The 18,965-nt window shown below is 38.0% G+C and overlaps 1 protein-coding gene across 9 annotated transcripts in view; it reads right to left on the reverse strand.

Annotated features, from left to right (window-relative positions):
- Positions 1-772: 772 nt before the first annotated feature.
- The window catches only part of SYTL2 (synaptotagmin like 2), a 144,007-nt gene continuing 125,814 nt past the window's right edge, over positions 773-18,965 (reverse strand). For 5 of the 9 annotated variants that reach the window (XM_040489520.1, XM_040489522.1, XM_040489521.1 and 2 more), the window contains 8 exons: positions 16,559-16,660; positions 14,530-14,583; positions 13,237-13,284; positions 9,972-10,066; positions 6,522-6,641; positions 5,059-5,228; positions 3,610-3,712; positions 773-1,282 (listed from right to left, as the gene is read on the reverse strand). In XM_040489520.1, the coding sequence (XP_040345454.1) occupies positions 1,061-1,282; positions 3,610-3,712; positions 5,059-5,228; positions 6,522-6,641; positions 9,972-10,066; positions 13,237-13,284; positions 14,530-14,583; positions 16,559-16,660 (914 nt within the window). In that variant the 3' untranslated portion in view covers positions 773-1,060. The remainder of the gene's footprint in view (positions 1,283-3,609; positions 3,713-5,058; positions 5,229-6,521; positions 6,642-9,971; positions 10,067-13,236; positions 13,285-14,529; positions 14,584-16,558; positions 16,661-18,965) is intronic. The other 4 variants (XM_040489526.1, XM_040489528.1, XM_040489525.1 and 1 more) reach the window with 4 other exon arrangements.

The following is an 18,965-nucleotide window of genomic DNA, read 5'->3' on the forward strand; positions in this document are numbered from 1 at the left end:
CCAGCTGAGATCATACCAACCCTCACACTGGGAACAATAAAAAAAAACTGGATTAAACAAATTTATTTGAAGGAATTAATGAATTATTATCACGACTCAAATGGAGAACATCTTTGAGTCTGACATTTGTTGCTTTTCACTTTGAGGCATCAGCTGATTTTTAAGTAGTGCCAAACTAGAGCATAATAGAAAGGAATAGCCTTAGACATACTCTAGATCAGTGGTTGTCAAAGTATGGTCCCCAGGCAAGATGCTGTATCAGCAACCAGCCATGGCTAGAAACTTGGGCCCAGATGTTACTAAATCAGAAACCCTGGCAATAGGGCCCGGAAATCTGTATTATAATAAGTACTTCACGTGAATGGGGTGCATGCTAAAATCTGATAACTACTTCCCTAGGCTTTCACTTGGAATCCCTGAAGGGCCATAGGCTAGGAATTTGAGCAAACAAAAACTACATGAGACCACATGAAAACTGAAACCCAGCTTCTAGTCAGTTTGTTCTCAGATTAAAGTGTTCTGTCCCCACTCTGTGTGTCAGAAACGAAAGTAAATCCTCTCAAAGTATCCCTAGAACTCTCATATACAATGTCTAGCTTACAATAAAAAATGAACAGGCATACCAAGACAAAGGACCAAATGACCAAACTAAGATAAAAAATTAGATAAAAGAGACATACAAATGTTTAGGATATTGGGTTTTCAGATATATATTTTAAATAACTTTGATTAATATGTTCATGAGGATAATGTTAAGATAGAGAATTTTAGGAGAGAAGTGGTCTGTGAAAAATCGAATGAAAATATAAATCTGAAAAATATAACAATTGAGAACCTGTAAGATGGGTGTTTTAGACATAGCAGATAAGAAAATTATTTGAATGGAAAGACAAGTTAGCAGAAAGTAGCCAGCCTGAATTCTGGAGAGGAGAAAAAAAAAAAAAGAACAGAAAATACATTAAAAGCGCATAAGAGACATATTGGACAGAGTGAAAGATATAATGATCCCAAACAAGGGATAACCATTATTAATTAAAATGCAGTTTATAGTAGCTTTCTCCTACATGCCAGGCACCAAACCAACCAACAAACCAAAAACGTCAGAACTTACCTTTCGTTTCAGAGGGTACCACTTCAGTTGTTTATTCTGTTTGTTGTCCCAGTCCCAAGTTTCCAAGTCAAGTTCCACTTCCCCTAGAAAACTATTGCGCTTAAATGTATCTCGATGCCAAACGGACAGGTTCAGCTTTTGTGTTTTTAAGATTTGCTTTTCGACTTTATACTGCAGATCAAAGAAGGAAATTAAAGTGGTGAATAATATTATTTTATGCCAAAGTTATGACACAGAGATAAAGAGAAAAGTCATCTGTACAGATCAGGTTTTCTCATCTGCTAGGTTTCAAGTCTCAAAGATATTGCAAAGTCATCTTATTCTAAGTGTCTTGTTTCAAAGAGCTAAATCCATCTTTCACAAAAGCTGATTTTCTTTCTGCTTCTGGAAAAGCAAACCACAGTTCAAATATCATAGCCAGTAATAGCTTTATAAAAACGAAAGCCAATTATTCATTTTTTACTGGATGTTTTTTTGTTCAAACTAGATATAACATAAGTCCAATTCAGTCTCAAAATGCTAATGAAGTTTAATCCTGTGGTCTGTTTTCTACCTAAGGACAAGGTATTTTTTTTCTAATAGACTCTATTTTTTAGAGCAGTCGTAGATTTATAGCAAAACTGAACAGAAAGTACAGAAAATTCCTATATACCACTTGCCCCCATTTACACACAACGTCTCCCACTATAGATATCCTGCAATGACAAGGTACTTTTCAATTAAATTCCTTTTTCCTGATTCATATGGTTAAGTGGAAAATATCTGGCATCCTAACAGTTTTTCATCTAAGATGCAATCAATCCTAGATTGTATATAATCATGGGAGGGATAATAGTACTTCTGACCTAAAAATAATCTCTATTTGGTTTTATGATGTACTACTTGAATGTCCATTTTGGTTGTAGCAGGCTGGTCTTTCTCTGAATTTACCATTTAAATTAGGTGGCTTTTCCTGAGTATAGGGTTGAAGTAGTTGACCCAGAAACAGCTAGGGTATGGAGGTATATCACAGTCAAACTGTAATTAAAAACTGGCTACCGAAAATCTGTAAAAAATTGACCCATGGATGAGTGAAAATTAATTTAATTCTGCTTCTTTCCTCAGAGGATAATCAAATAGTTGGACAGCCTTTCAGAAAAAGGGAATGAATGACACTTCTTCTGTTTCCAGTTTCAAATTATCATGACTAAGACAACATTATACAGTCTGGGGTTGGGGGAAATATGGGTATTTGAGGCAGGTATACTTTCTATTCATCTGTCTACCCATCTATCCTTCCAATAAACATTTTTTGAGTACCTATTCATACACTGTATTGAGTCAACATGTGTTTAATACATACTAATCACTTTGCATATATTAATTCTTTTAATGTTCACACCTACTGAAGTAGGTAGGTACTCTTATTGTCTCCCTTTGGCAGATATGAAGCACAGACAGGTTCAGTCATTTGCCCAAACGCACACAGTTGATAAATGGCACAGAGTTGGACCTTGCCCTCCTGGAACTCACAGTTTAATGGGAAAGCAGACAATGAGGCTAGTAGTTCAAGTGCTGAGTGTTAACAAAGCCTAATATAGAACAAGGTGACTGAGGCTAGCAGACCGCAAGGTGGCCTGATGGGTTAAGGACAGCCTCTCATAGGAAGAGGCATTTAAGGCTGTAGGAGGTAGTTGGGGATAGAATGTGGGAAAGAGCCCTCTGGCCAGATGGAACAGGAAGTCCAGCAGTGTGAGAAAATGTAGTCAGTTCCTCCAAAGAACAGAAAGGAATCAGGGTGACCTGAACAAAGACTGAAATTGAAAAGAGGAGGCTGGAGCCTGGGTTGTGGAGGGACTGGTGACGTGTTAAGAAGGATGGACTTGCCGCTAAGGGTAATGGGAATCCTAAAAGATTTTAAGCAGAGAAATAACATGATCAGAATTATGCTCGTGGTAAATCATTTTTACGATGCTCAATTCTGTCAGCTGTGTGTCTTTGAGCAATTTCCTTTGTTTCTCTAAGCTTCACCTGCTTCATCTGTGAGGTGCAGGCAGTATCCTCCTGGTGGCCTATGTAGAGAATGCATGACAGAACGCAAACAACATTCAAGGTGTATGGTCTCATGCAAGGCAGTTTGTCAGAAAATGTTTATTCCTTCCCTTTTTCTCTCCCCGTGACTGACTTCACTTGTAGAGATACTACCCAAGAAGACGTGGCTATTTAGGGGCACCTGGGTGGCTCAGTTGGTTAAGCGTTGGACTTTGGATCAGGTCATGATCTCAGTGAGTTGGAGTCCTGAGTTGGACCCTGTGCTGACAGCTGAGAGCCTGGAGCCTGCTTCGGATTCTATGTCTCCCGCTCTCTCTGCCCCTCCCCTGCTCACACTCTGTCTCTTTGTCCCTCTCTCTCAAAAATAAACACACATTAAAAAAATTTTAGACAACATGGCTATTTACACATAATCACAGTGACACATCATTATTTAGGATTTTCCTAGACAGAGAGTTCATAGATACCCGCAGTATCTCATTATACACAGGATTCAAGGTCTTCTTCACTACAAGTGTTTTCTTCTTGCCCATTTTGCCCTTGTCTGGTAACAGATAGGCCTTTACATATCTAAAAAGAGAAGTGGAAAGACAAGAAGGTCAGAGAAAATAAAAGTCATGTTTCTATCTCTACTTTGAAAAATGCATTGGTAATTGACAGAAATAATTCATGACACTCAGAAAAGTGATAAGTAAATGAATGTTCTCACTAATGTCTTTTATACTTAAACGTTTAAACACATTGCAGCAGAATTGATCATTTCATAATTGTTTTAAAAATTTTTAAAGGATATTTCCTGAACTCCTTTTTTCTTTGGCCGTATCTGATATGGAGGGTGGTGGGGGACAGACCTCTAATGTAGTGCTTAATTTTACTGGCTTGTTTCCAATTAAGAAAAGACTGGTGCTTACAGAATTTTTAAAAAAGTTTTGTTACTGCCTTTTGAAAACAAAAATTACTCTTAGCACCAACCTAATCAAGCCACATTCAATGGGGGAAAAAAGTATACTGGCCCCAATTGTTTTTATAATAAAAGCATGAAGGATTAGGCTTATACCAGCAAAATAATTAAGAATCTGACTTCTGCATAAGGATAAGTGAGGAATGTACTCAATTTTTGCAAATAAACTGAAATATCAATTAAGCCTCTGATTTAAAAGACGAGCTGGGGGGCGCCTGGGTGGCGCAGTCGGTTAAGCGTCCGACTTCAGCCAGGTCACGATCTCGCGGTCCGGGAGTTCGAGCCCCGCGTCAGGCTCTGGGCTGATGGCTCAGAGCCTGGAGCCTGTTTCCGATTCTGTGTCTCCCTCTCTCTCTGCCCCTCCCCCGTTCATGCTCTGTCTCTCTCTGTCCCAAAAATAAATAAACGTTGAAAAAAAAAAAATCTTTAAAAGACGAGTTGGTAATTCCCCCTAAAGTTCTTCTGTAAAATAGAAGTTAAATTTAGAATCTACCTCAGTCTAGAATCTTAACTGTTCCTGCACCACTGAACATTCTGAAGTATGCCCCTACATGCCCCTAACTTTAGAGAAGTTTGAGAGTCATGGGAACAGATTAGGGTTTAAGCCCTTATTCCCAGTTTTGCTGCTGACTCTCTGAATTTATGTAAATAGGTCACTTATCTTTTCTGGCCTTAATTTCCTTATCTGTTAAAAGAATGAATGGGACAAGATGGCCTCAAAGGTCCCTTCCAACTTGAAATATTTTGTGCTTCTCTGACATTTTTATAGTTTAATAACTTTGGCATATGAATTTATAAAGTAAATAAAACAGCACTTTCCCCAAACTGTTCTTGTCAAACATTTCTTTTTGATGCAGTCACACACATACCCTCCCTTCAATTTCTTTCTTTCTTGGCCAGTTTCTGCAAGATTACGAATAACTAAGAGAAAACAGTTACTTCAAATTGTACTTACGGGTCTGAGCGCTGTTTTTTAACATCTGCTGCTGCTAAGTCTTTACACTGGGCCACAAAGACATGCAACTCCTTCAATGAGTCCACATAGTCGATTGCAAACTGAATATTTCCTTTCACTTCCAGATTGCCAAAGTCTCCACTGTAAACACTCATCACACTGCCGCTCACCTGAAAGCATCCGAAACACACAGTGTTTGTTTCTATCTCTTTCACAAATCCAATACAAGGATCATGAATATAATCTTTGCTTGCCATTATTTCTCTAGTTTGCACTTAAGGCAATTAATAAAATATGGCATAAAGACAGGCCAACACAGACAACCTGACGTAATATATGGCACAACTAGTGTGTAAAAAAAAAAAAATGCCTCTAAAAGATACAGATGAAAAGTGAAATGCAAAGTTATTTAGATACTGGCTCATTTCAAAGCAGGGGGATTTTTATGGTGGGGGGCATTCAAAGTTCCATTTTTAGGCATGCTTAGTATTTAAGACATTAAAGAAAGAGGATGTGAGAAACCCCAGGCACACAAATCACAGTGACACATTGCTCTATCAAATTTCCAAGGCACTAAAAAGGAATTTTACTATGTTACTCATCCACTAAATCTAGGAAAATGCTTACTGGGCCATACGCCTTTAGAGGTCAGGAAGGGTAGAGAATGGATGATTGATGAAGGCAGTTGAAAGCCTTCCCAAGGCCAAACATTTGATTGTTATCAGCAGAAATTCAATTTAAACAGATTTTTTTTTTAAAGTTTGAGAAATGGGAGGCTAGTAAGAATTTAAGTACAGTTTTATCATTTGATTAGCATACCTGGTGAGATATGTGCATGTTTATGTATATCAGAGAACTATTTGGTAAGTGTATGTGGATATATTTACATATATATATTTCTACACACATACTACATGCACAATGACTGATCTCACTTTATGAAAGAAGTTCTAGGTAGGGTCAAATTTTCTAAAGCCAACCTGAATACACTTAAGTAGATTTCCTTTTAAAACCCTGTTCTAAATCCTTCTGTAAGGCAAAGAAATCCTATTCTTTTATGTGAATCAGTACCTTTATTCATCAGGTTTGCTAAAAGAGAGATACAATTCTAAACCTGCAAAGAGAATATAAAACATATCTAATATAAGCAGAACTTAACAATAGTTACCCCATTTGTTGCAGAGAAAAATGCAGTGGTTCATCTTGTTGGTAATTTAGGCTTATTTCTAAAGCACTTACATCCCAAAAAACATATTCATTTATAATGGATGTGAACTCTTTTTATGCTTAAAAAAAGAAAAACAAAGATTTAGCTAGCCAGAAGCTAATTGTGGGTTAGAGAAAAAGCTAGTGCCCTTGGAATCTGGGAATACAATGGGAGCCATTTTATAGTAAGAAGGAGCACGGCAGAGCAAGGTTCACAGAAGCAGAGAGATATTAACACGGAGCCTTTGTTTACATACAGAAGACAGGGACGTCATGCCAGAGGAGCTGCTAAGATTGGTTAAAGAGCTTGGGCTCTTCTTGTGTCTGCTGATCTGGTAACTGCTTTCTGATGCTGTATCTGTTTCTCTGTCATCACTCTACAAAACATCATATAATATACACAAAATTTAAATTCAGGATGAGTGAAGATCAGAATCTCAATTTAGAAAAATATGGTATCTTGGTATCCCAGGGATCTGTCAACATTTCTGAAGGTCAAAAGACACTCGTGCTAATCACCAGGGAATGGGATTTAGGATGAAATGGGTGGTCTATCTTGGACCTCACCTAAGGAGGAGAGCAGTGCTTTGCTACCAAAATAACAAAGTGATTTTTTTTTTTTCACCTACAAGGTGGGCCCATAGTGCTACAGAAGGCAGCATTACTGTGAGCTTTCTTGTTACTGTCTTAGTATATGTATTTAGGTTACGTGGGGAACTTTACTGATAGATATGAGAAGTTAACTTTACCCACACAATAAAAGGTCTAAGACTTACTATCAAAACATAAAATGTCGTGCATAATTCCTCATTATTAACATAGCCTGTCTTCCCTAAAATTCAAATCTTTTACTTGAGACACTATTAAACTAGAAAAATAAATGCTAGTTTGATCTGTTTCAACTAGAACTTATATATATACATATTTAAGAATTCTAAACCACCTCATGTATTTTCATAGTGCTATTGTGCTTATCTTTTTATTGCTATAGGGAAGTATATATTAAATTACATTTATTAACATGTATTAAATTCTACCCACATTAGATTTTAACAATTTTTTAAAGTGTTATTTTAAATATGTCCCAGGAAATATTTACCTGGGTCAAGAAAAAAAAAGTGGCAATAATAAATTTTATTATATTCAGAGCTAAAGTTTATCAGACAGTACCTTTAAAAATTCATGATTCAGAATGTGTTCCTTTTGGGGTTAGAGAGTTTATGGAGCAGTTCAGTGGAGTTAGGGAAACATCTGTATGGAGTAGTTAGTTCATGCCAACATACTCTGGGGCCATGCAATTATGTATCAATATAACAGATGCCAATTCAAATGCAGAGTTAAGGAGTTAAAGAAAAACAAAATTTATGACTTATATGGATAAGAAAAATATCCTCCCTCAAGGATTTAAAAACAACAACAACAAAACACCATACCCTTTAAATGTCTCTGTTGTCACACCCTCTCCCCACATGCTTACAGTCCATTTCCCTCTATTATATCATGCACTATGGTCTACCTAGTATATCAGGTCACTAGTGAATTCATGAAAGATGGGATCCTGTCTTGTTGACCTGGAACACCAATTTTCACATAGCATGTACTCAACAAATGTGACTGATGTTAAACTAAGCCTCAAAGGGATAATGGACAAAGGCACAAGGCCTGGTTTCATGTCCACTTCCTTTAACATTTAGTCTGACCCATGTGCTTTGAAAGACAAAATTATACAGCTTAATTTGGCATCTCTGATGCACAAACTCAAATGACTTGGACTCTCCTTTGTGTGGAGCTGTGAGGCAGCACATTAAAAGTGAAGGAGGAGAATGAAAAACCAGAACTGGTATCACTTGCCTCTTCAGTTATTATATAGCTTATTCATATGACCAACCAAGACCAAAGCCTGTTTACAAAGGTATAAAACCACAGGAACTCCATGAGGTGCCTACCAGTGGCTTCCAACTAATGATTTAGTTTCAAAGAATGAGTGATTCTTTTCAAAGGAACTATAATGTGGGCTGTTATGCATAAGCAGGGGTGAATATTTGCAGATACAGTTCATCTAAGGCCCAAGAATAGACAAAGGGAAGGCCAGGAGGTCAGGCAAGAGATATGTAATTTATATGCTGTCTAGAACTTTCCTCATATTTCATCTACTAAGAGAATGCTTGAGGGGCGCCTGGGTGGCGCAGTCGGTTAAGCGTCCGACTTCAGCCAGGTCACGATCTCGCGGTCCGTGAGTTCGAGCCCCGCGTCGGGCTCTGGGCTGATGGCTCAGAGCCTGGAGCCTGTTTCCGATTCTATGTCTCCCTCTCTCTCTGCCCCTCCCCCGTTCATGCTCTGTCTCTCTCTGTCCCAAAAAATAAATAAACGTTGAAAAAAAAATTAAAAAAAAAAAAAAGAGAATGCTTGAGGATAAAGCTTTTAATTTTACCATCAAAAATCAGACCCGAACTGAAAATAGTAACAGTTCATGTTTACTGGGTATTCACTATGTGTCAGGCACGATGCCCTGTGTTTTCCCTCCATTATCTCACTGACTCCTCACAACCTAATCAGGTTTCCCAGACACAGGGAAAGTAAGAAACTTGCCCATAGTCACACAGCAAATTTGTAGCACAGCCAGAAGTAGGAGTGTCTGACTCCAAGCTCCTAACTACCTGGCTGCAAGAACATAGAATCTTTTATTTTTTTTGGGGGGGGGGGAATTTTAAGTTTTTATTTTAATTCTAGTTAACTTACAGTGTTATATTAGTTTCAGGTGTACAATATAGTGATTCAATAATTCCATACAACACCCAGTGCTCATCGTGACATGTGCACTCCTTAATCCCTCTCACCTCTTTAACCCATCCCCCAACCCAGAACATGGAATCTTAACTAAGTCAAAGGACCTAAGTTAAAGTCCTAGGTCTACTTTTTAGCAGCTGTTGGATTTGGGGAAAGTTATTTAACATCTCAGGCACTTTCCTGTTTTATGTACCTACCACATTTAGTTAGTGACAGTTAGATATCAGAATGAATATTAAGTGCCTGGTATTTACAAAGTATTCAGGGAATAGCAGATAATAGTCCTGTTCTGACCTGAGGCACTAGGCATAATGGCTAACCATGATAATCGGATCTGGGCTCCAGTCCTAGTTCAACCCTTTTCTAGATGAGTGATGTTATTTACCTCTCATGGTGTTTCCTGACCTGTAAAGTCTGGGGATAATGATGGTGCCCGCCTTCTAGGCTTGTTGGAGGAATAAATGAGATAATGTACACAAATTGTCTATGCCCAGGAGATATCCTTAAAGTCTGCTGTATAATTGTCACTCTATTACTTTACCAAATGCTTTCAAGCTAGTCATGCTACCCAGACTAAGCTTTCACAAATCAACTCTACTGTAAACTAAAGAGTGGTTATTTCACACCAACATATTTCTGTAGGGGTTTCTTATTTTGTACCCACTTTGAAACAAAAGTCATATTCCAAAATCAACGCAATTTGACTTCACCACCAAAATGAGTTGCCGTTTGAGTCAAATGAGACATGCCATGCCTCGTTCCAGGATCAACAACACTACCTTTATTGACAGGAAAGTTCATGGGTCAGTCCTGCTGACCTCTTTGGTCTCTGCCACAGCTGAATAAAAACACACCAACCTTGGCAGAACAAACTCACCGATTTGGTTCCATTTTTCTGAAATTACAAAAGACAAACTTGCCTCATCTTGGAGAAATGCTGGAACGGACTTGCTCATCCTTTTGAGTTTGTCAGGGTGGGAAAACTGATTATCAGGTTGTGAAGGCACTGTGGAAACTAAACAGCAGCATTTCCATTCAAAATTATCCTTACAATTTTGGACAAACATAAAGCATAAGTTGAAAACACACTTTTCTTTCATCTATGAATGAGAAATTTTTATAAAAAGGTTAAAGGCACAGTAGTTCACATGCACAGGATCCTAAGATAAGCAACATGCAGTTTTCATAAATTATATAGAGAGAACTAGTAAGGAGATGAACCAATTGAAAATAAGAATTAATTTAAAAACTGTTCATTTTTATTAATCTGGAGCTGGAGTTGATTATATTTATTAAAACATAGAGACATTGTGAATCAGTTTTACTTATTTTTCACATCAGAGATTTGAACCACACGATGTGTGATTTATTGGTTCATCTCCTTGAGATGTATTTTTAAAACATGCTGCAGGCTGAAAAACTATTTCATTGGACAGCAAGGATCTCCGTACACAACTCAATCATAAAAGTGTCCTGGCTACTGAGCATCTAAGAGAAGGCTTGTTTGTTCAGTGATTATGAGGATCACTTCTCTGATAGTGTTTCTCACTCAGAATTATGAAAGACTATGATTCCAAACTATTTTTTTAAACAAATTGTTTAGACTTATTAGACACCTTAATTTAGATACCCTTTGATACAGTAAGTATATACGTGGAAGTCACAATGAGATGATGAATTTTATTCCTCATTTGTGTAATTCTAGTTAGAAACCTATTTCCTTCTTTAAGAATTAGTGTCTGGGGCACCTGGGTGGCTCAGGTGGTTAAGCATCCAATTCTTAATTTTGGCTCAGGTCATGATCTTGAAGTTTGTGAGTTCAAGCCCCCACGATGGACTCCATTCTGACAGTGAAGAGTCTGCTTGGGATTCTACCTGTCTCTCCCTCTCTCTCTTTCTGTCTCTCTCTCTCTCCCTCTCTCTCTTCCTGGCCCCTTCTCTCTCATGCGTGCTCTCTCAAAAAATAAACTAAAAAAAAGAAAGAAAGAAAGAAAGAAAGAATTAGTGTCTAAGCTTTTCTTACAGTGAATCAGAGCTTGCATATTATATGAGTTAACATGTTTCAAGGCCCTTAGAATAGTGCCTGGCACATAGTATACTCTCTATATAATTATTTGCTAAAAAAGTAAATATTGTCTGATAATCCTTAAATTACCTATTCCATGTGCTGGAATATACTGACTTGGTTTTAGCAGTCAAAGGATACCAGGAAAATAGATAAAAAATCAAATTATATTTCTATATATAACTCAAAAGCCTCAAATTCAGCCCTAAGCATTAGCTAAATTCATGTTTGGTTAAAAGAAATCTAATGAAGGAAAACTGAAAACTGAACTATATATATTAAATATTTTCTTATTCACATAGTTCTCACCTAGCCTTTGGCTCACAAATGTATCGAAACACATTTTACGGTGACTCATGAAATGATACCTTTTTCAATTGCTTCCCATTAAACAATAATATGTATGTGTGCATATTCAGGTGACTTACACTGAAGTGGTGTAAGACTAGGTCCCGTGAGGGCACAGTACAGCCCAATGAGTACACAAAACTTATGTAATACTGCTTCCCATTATTTGCAAAATCTACATCTGCTCCTCAAATGTAGTCAGTTTTACATTTATTAGGCTTCAGTTATTTATGTTTTGATCATGTATTTCATTTTGTTTTTTGGTAAGAATACAGTCTTCACTGGAGAAAAGCAATAGTCTCAGCCCAGACATTAAAGTCATCTTGGATAATATAAAATAAGAGAGAAATCAATACATCCAGAATTCAGCACATGACTAGCCTTCGTGGCTTGACCTAAGCTGGGTCATGAATGAAGACACAGGTACATTGGCGTATATGTCCATGTTACTGTTTTCACTCCTCCGCTAACTGTTGAACAAAATGTAACAAGATAAAACAAGATGACCATACCTAAGTATCTGCCAGTTCAAAAGCAACTGGAGAAATCTCTTTACCCAACAACCCCAAGGGGCAGGAGTTTTGTTTCCTCTGCAGCAGCTGGACAGAGAACACACACTAAGATCTGAAGCCTGGAGTGTCCTTTTGCCAGGTCATGTGCCAGAGCTCAACACCTTCCTCTCTGGCATGACCTTATGAGCAAAGTTTCAGATTTCAGACTAGATGTCACTGCCTTCTAGCATCAGCACTTTGTTTCTCTATCGAATGGCTCCTTCAGTTAGCTGCTGTTCTCATTAAGACTTATTAGCACATCCAGACTGTTGGCAAACTGTCAATAAAAATCTTGTAGACTCCTGAGGGCAGACATGTGTATCATTGTCTTCATACCTCCAGCACCTAGCATTATGAAACTGACTGAAAGCGAGAAGCTTAGAAGACACACACGCATTATCTGCATCCTTTGCAAGGCCCATCAACTCCCTTTAAATGTGCTATTTGTCCTTGAGACAGTAGTCAGAGTTAAGTACCTCAATCTTAAGATTGAACAGAAAAGAGTAAATAATCATTACTTTTGATTCGTGGTGGATATTAATTAGCTGATGGACATTAGCCACCACAAGTATACACTTACTTCTTAAAACTCAGATGTTCACTTGCTTTATATATTGAATATATACTGAGTCCAGTTTGAGCTTAAACCCTGGACATAATAAAATTTGCTTCCATAGATATGGAGAGAGGCATATACAACCATACCACATACTTGTAAAAGTACAATTCTTTCTTATGTCTAAATAACTCATAAATTGTGTCATGTCTACAGTCTTGTGTAAAGGCCACAAGAGATCCAATACTCAAGACCATATACTGCAACATAAAAGTCAAGTGATAAGACAAGGTGCCAACTTCATTCTAAGCCAAGACTCAAAGAGCAGAGAGATGTACAAAAGTATAATACTCAGCAATAACATACATGTATATATTTATATATAAAATACACACACACATATGTGTGTGTGTGTGTGTGTCTACATAAAAATTGTTTAAGTACATAACTCTTCCTCAGTGGAACCGTGAATTAATCTTTCAACACTGACAGCAGTAAAATGTTTTTAATAAAACGCTTGCCAGAATGAAATAGTTTTATAAGCTGCAAGAGTTTAGTACCAATAATAAATACTGTGTTATTAATAGTGTTAGTTATTTCAGTATATTTAACACCATGTAAAGTGGCAACATTTAGTCATTTGTGAGAAAGATCCTGCTACTCACTTCCTTGTATGCATTCATTTGTATCTGGTTCCTGATCTGCTTTTTGATCTACTCAGAAGAGCAACATTGAGAATAAATACCATTTTAACAGAAGGATTAAAGAGACATGAAAGTAAAGCTCAAATGTCAGTTTCACAACAGAGACTGAAGAATACATCTGATGGGTTTTTAGCTTGCTTTCATCTGATCCCCAGAGTAACTCTTCATTAGCCGCTTTAGGGTCTCCTGTTCAACTAAAAATCCAACATCCAGCACAGGAGATGCTTAGCATCTTTCCTCTAATTCACTGAGCCACACATAGCTTGGGAAATGCAAAGAGCACTGCACTAGGAGCAATGAAGCCGAGATTCTAGCTGCCACCTCCCTCCACTGACCAACCAGCTATAGGATCTTAGAAAGGCACCTAATTTCTCTGAGCTTTTCTTATCAGTAAAGGACCATGAAAATCCCCGCCCCGCCTACTTCCATGAAGTTGTTGTAAACATGAAATGAAAAAGATAAAACTATGACATAAAAGTAAGGAATGACCTTTGAGGAGCTCTGATGCTGCATTTTATATGGAAAACTCAGTTAATACACATTTTTTTTTATTATAGTAAAGGCAATTTAGAAAACACAATTCTAGTATACAAATGTAAACTATACATTTGCATAAATGCTGAGCTATAAAATATAAAGATCAGACTCATTTCCATCCCTTCCCCCCAAAGGCACTATTACCCTATGTATTTTATAACTGAACCCAGTAATAATCCATTGACAAAGTTCAAAATCTCTGGCTCCTGGATATTCAGAACCAGTTAAATTTTACCTCAGTCTATATTTAGCTATTTAAATTACCCAAGGAGGTTCCTGACTCTGGTTCTGGGACTCTTTCCTTTGAAGTTAAAGCTTTACCAGCTATGCCAGAGAGATCCAAATGCTGAGATGTGCGAATCCAATACAGGAATAACTTAACCCAGGAACCCACCCGATGCTTCCTGCCCTCGCAAGGAGTTTTGCAAGTCAGAGTAGCAAAAATCAGCTCATACCAATAGAAATACAATTTCCTATTTATAGAAACCCTCGCTTGCCAAGGGTCTCTGATGAGATCCTCACAAAGGTATCACCAGCAGAAGCCTTGAGAATACAAATAGTTAGTATTAAATGCACCGAGTCAGAACCATTTTATAATAACTTAGGCACCATTCATCACATAGTGGCAAATGACGTTCTTCTATTTATCCAACAGCTGCGTCCCGGTGACTGCCCAAACCGCCCCAGACAGACATGCAAATACGTAAAGATATTTACCATCTTCAGCACTACGTACTAATTCTTCTGGCAGATTATCTACTTTTGCTTGATCTGTTCAGGAGAAATTAACAAATGGTTAACACGGCTGACCCTTGGCGAGAGAGAACAATGAGACTGTCCCTGGAAGCCCCCGGAGTTGGAAGCAATTAGTCAAGATGCAGTGAGGGGTGCAACCAAGATGTCTTCCCCAAAATACTTTCTCTTTAGATTAGCTACTTGAACCAGTGCCATAGCGGGAGCTCCCATTTCAGCCCCGATGCAGCTTACATCAGCACACTGCTGCACACGGACTCCCAAGGGTTAGTGGGTTAGCTAAGAGCAAGCAATCGGCCAGAGGCAGAAGAAAACACAGGGCTGCAACAGCCTCTCTATTCTTCTGGAAAGGGTAAGATGCTAGCCATGACTAACACCTTCTCAAACCCATGGTCATTAACAAATATTTCTGTGCATGCATCATCATTTGTGTAAGCCTCTGGGAGCCTTGCTTGGGAAGTCAACTGAAGAGATGTAACTGGGGACCAGCTGCTAAGTGGAATCTTGGCAGGCTAGTGTGAGAGTGGGTATCGGTATTTGGAAGGGAGCGTGCAGGAATACCCGTCAGCTGATGGTGATTTTTTTTTTAACCCTACACATTCCTAAGTACTTTAAAGCTGCACCATGAAAATATCCCCATGATTCACAGGCAAGAGGTTTGTCAAACTGGACAATTGTTGCTGAGTTTTTTGTTTTTGTTTTTGTTTTCAGGACCCATCGCCAACATCAGGAAGAACAATTAGGGCGGTCCAACAAAGGACTGGACTCCCTTTCTGTGGGAGCATTCAGGCGGATGTAGGGGGTTGGCCACCTGTTGAGGAGGCTTTATAGAAAATTCCTGCATGGTGGGGAGGAGTGTAAAATGGGTGACCTTCAAGGTCACTTCTAACCCCGAGATTCTAAGATCTCCAGTGGGGATAGAACTGCCTAAATTGGGAATACTGTCTTCAGAGTCCTGAGAATCTCTGATTTTCAGGAATTATTTAATGGATTTTTCCTTTTCCTTTTTAAATTCAGACTTTTTAGTTTCAATTGCAGGTGCCTAAAGCATATTCTAAACATGAGAATGGTCAACTTTCAATCATATGAGTTTGGCAGTGGTTAACTTTCATTCAATAAATTTTCTCATGACCCTCTGCACTCCCAGGGGTGCATCTTAGTTTAAAAACAATTAAGAACAAACCCCCTAGAAGTCATAATTTCTAAATTTGCTTGTGTGGCTCACAAGTCCCTATAGATATTATCCTTTATGTTAGTACTCAAGAAGTCCTTCACCAATTAAAGGAGCAGTTGGGGGGGGGGGGCAGGAACAGTGTGCCTAAAGTATTGCAGGCCAGATAGTCTTTGGGCTTATAGTTCCAGTATCTAAAAGAAATATGTGAAAAGAAGGAATGAAAGAGGACAGTCCCTGAAGCTAGGGACTCATTCATCTCTATATCATGTAAAATTCATCAGACATCCATCACTGTCACATATAACATGGTCACTTCATAACTACTCTTGGTATTAGTCTGTTAATTCTGAATCACAGTTCTGCTGCAGGACACTAAGCAATTTACTTTACCTCTCTGAGCTTCATTTTCCTCATCTCTAAAATGGGAATAACAATTCATCCTCATAGGGTTGCTTATGCCAGTTAAATGAGATAATGCATGTGAAATGCTTAGCCAAGTCTTGGTACACAGTGCTTAGTAAATCTTAGCTATTACTATTAGAACCACTAGCTACCCCAATCTTTTAAAACTCATTGTACTTGAATAAACACTCAAACTTGGATTCTTCAATTCAAGGAAACCTAGTGTCTAGTAGCCAAACCTCATGCACTATTTTAAAAGTTCCAGCCACTCTGCTCACTTTGGAAAGGTTATTCTCATCCGTTAACGCCCCCTTTAGGGGCTTCAGTGCACAACAAGCATGCGGTGAGGCCACAGAAGAGCACATAAGCATTTTTAAGCTCAGACTGGGGCATGAACAGTGGGGCAAATTTTCTCACTTGGTGAATCTGATGAAATGTCTTCTAGACTTTTGGAAGGCATTTTCCTAGTAGCACTCTTTTCCAAAGTTTTCAAGACAGGACTGGGTTCTTCTTCTGAACCTGTTACAAGACAAAATCGATGAACACTGCACAATACAAAAAACACCCAAACTCTTAAAAACCAGTGGAAATTGATATCATAGGTTGAAAGCAGGCATTATGTTATAAGCCTCTATACTTGTATTTACTCTATGAAGCACTTCTCAAAAAAAAAAAAAGAGAAAAGAAAAGAAAAATTTCTCCACTCTCTTGGTCAAGAAATATTTGCAAGCATAAATCATAAAGAAACAAGATTACCACATAAATAGAAGAGTGATCTCTTAGTCGTCTACACCTCTATTTTAGGCACATGATTTGTTCTGTGCCAGACTTTGAATCTTTCCACTTCACTTCCAGCTTTTGAAGACAACCACAAAGTGGTTTTAGGAGCATTAAAACAATTAGCTGAAAACCATAGAAGGCAGGATTCAGATGTTTAACATCTGTGTATAATCAGGTACACAGATGGGCGAATTCCCCAGATGAAGAATGTAGGCTTTTTGGGTTTCATGAGGTAGTAAAGTTTCCAACAAAATGTTGGGAAATGACATGAAATAGTCAACTTTTTATGTAATTAAGTCAAGGGGAGGTGGCTGTATCATGTACTAATACCTGTATTCATTTTTTAAAAAGGCATGTTAGGACCAAAAGAAAAAAAGAAAAAGGGCATAATCTCAAAATAAGAATAGTCCTTTAAATTAAATACATCTAATGTTATAAAAAAAATATCTCTAGATGGCTCTTAACTTTTTCATTTTGACAGTGAAAACTCCATCATGGATTAGCCCTGGTCTGAATATTGTCATTTATCACTGTTGTATTCTTAGTGCCTAGAACAGTGGCTGACAATAAGCACTTCAAAAATGTTTGCCAGGCACGCCTGGCTGGCTCAGTTGGAGAGCATGTGACTCTTGATATCAGGGTCGTGAGTTCAATTCCCACGTTGGATGTAGAGCCTACTTAAAAACAAAAAATGTTTGCTAAATCACTGCATGATTTCATTAATGGGCCAATGAATTTGGGAAGCACTTCTCCACACAGTACTTTCCTGAAATGCATCCCATTTCTCCCCAGTGTTAACAGGCATTCTAGAGCAAATGGACTCTAAGATGAATTAGATATGAGATGCTTTGTGTTCAGATTTAAAGGTTTCTTACTACAGATCGTCTTATAGACTTTAATATGCTAATAACGTGCATAATTTCCCAGCATTTCCAAATGTATTTAATCATGGAAACTTTTTTTTTTTTTTTTTTTTGGTAAGGAGCATACTGAGGTATTGGTTAAGAGCTCAGCCACATATCAAACATGTTAAGTTGCTCACCCAAATTGTGGTGCTACTGTAGCCAGGTTCCTCCCTCTCCCACCCTACCCCCATCTGTTTGTTTTCAAATAAAAATTTAGGTTAGGGGATATAAAATTACAACTGTACTAATTTATACCTCTTATTGGCTTATGAATTTTAAATATCTTCTCTAAGCTCTGGGTGGTTATTTAATATTATTTCATTTTTAGATAGGCTTTTTACTGTCTAATTGGTTATCCTGATATACTATAAACAAACCTATATACACTAGGCAATAGTCTCCAAAGTAAGTACAAATTTACCCTCTTAGGGTCACTTCACCCTCGTCTCTAATGGGGTACTTTAGTAAAAGTCTACTTCAGCATGTTTAACATACTGACTTATACTCTTGCAAATGTCTGGTTTCAGAGACTGGTATATCACTTTCCTTTGCTTACCAACAACCTTTGTTAAAGGGGCTCCAAGTTGATTAATTAGGATTAAAGGGGATACTTTGGTCAGTTTTCAAGAAGAGAAGACTACAGTTACTTGCAAAGGAAACCAAACCTCACAAGTCATCCACCCAGTAAGACTTACTCATTCTCATCGATGCTGAGGGGACTCAAAAATGACAAATTTTTAAAACTACTAGGAGGGTGACTGACACTAGCTGTTGTGCAACTTTGGTTAAAATGTCCCTCCCAAAGAGCATCCTTTATCATTTAATCACTATAATTGGGTAACTTCTCATTCCTATTTGTCTCTGGGTTTCTTTTCTAAAATGCCCATGTTGATCACAATAGCAAACAGAGACAAGCCCCGTGTCTTACAGCCTGGCTGAAACCACTACCCCCAAGTCCGCTCAGATGAATGTGGTAATCAATTAAGATCTTCATCCATTTGGCCAAAGTTGGAGTCAAAGAAATGCATCAGGCCAGGCGATGCCTTCAGGTGGAACCAGGTGAATTCATCTGACCAAAGTCATACTCTAGAGAAGGGAAAGATTCTGCAGATAACTGAACACAAGAGGAAAAGAGTGGC

Source organism: Herpailurus yagouaroundi, unplaced genomic scaffold (assembly GCF_014898765.1).
Source record: "Herpailurus yagouaroundi ecotype Mexico unplaced genomic scaffold, PumYag 180, whole genome shotgun sequence".
Taxonomy (NCBI): Eukaryota; Metazoa; Chordata; class Mammalia; order Carnivora; family Felidae; genus Herpailurus; species Herpailurus yagouaroundi.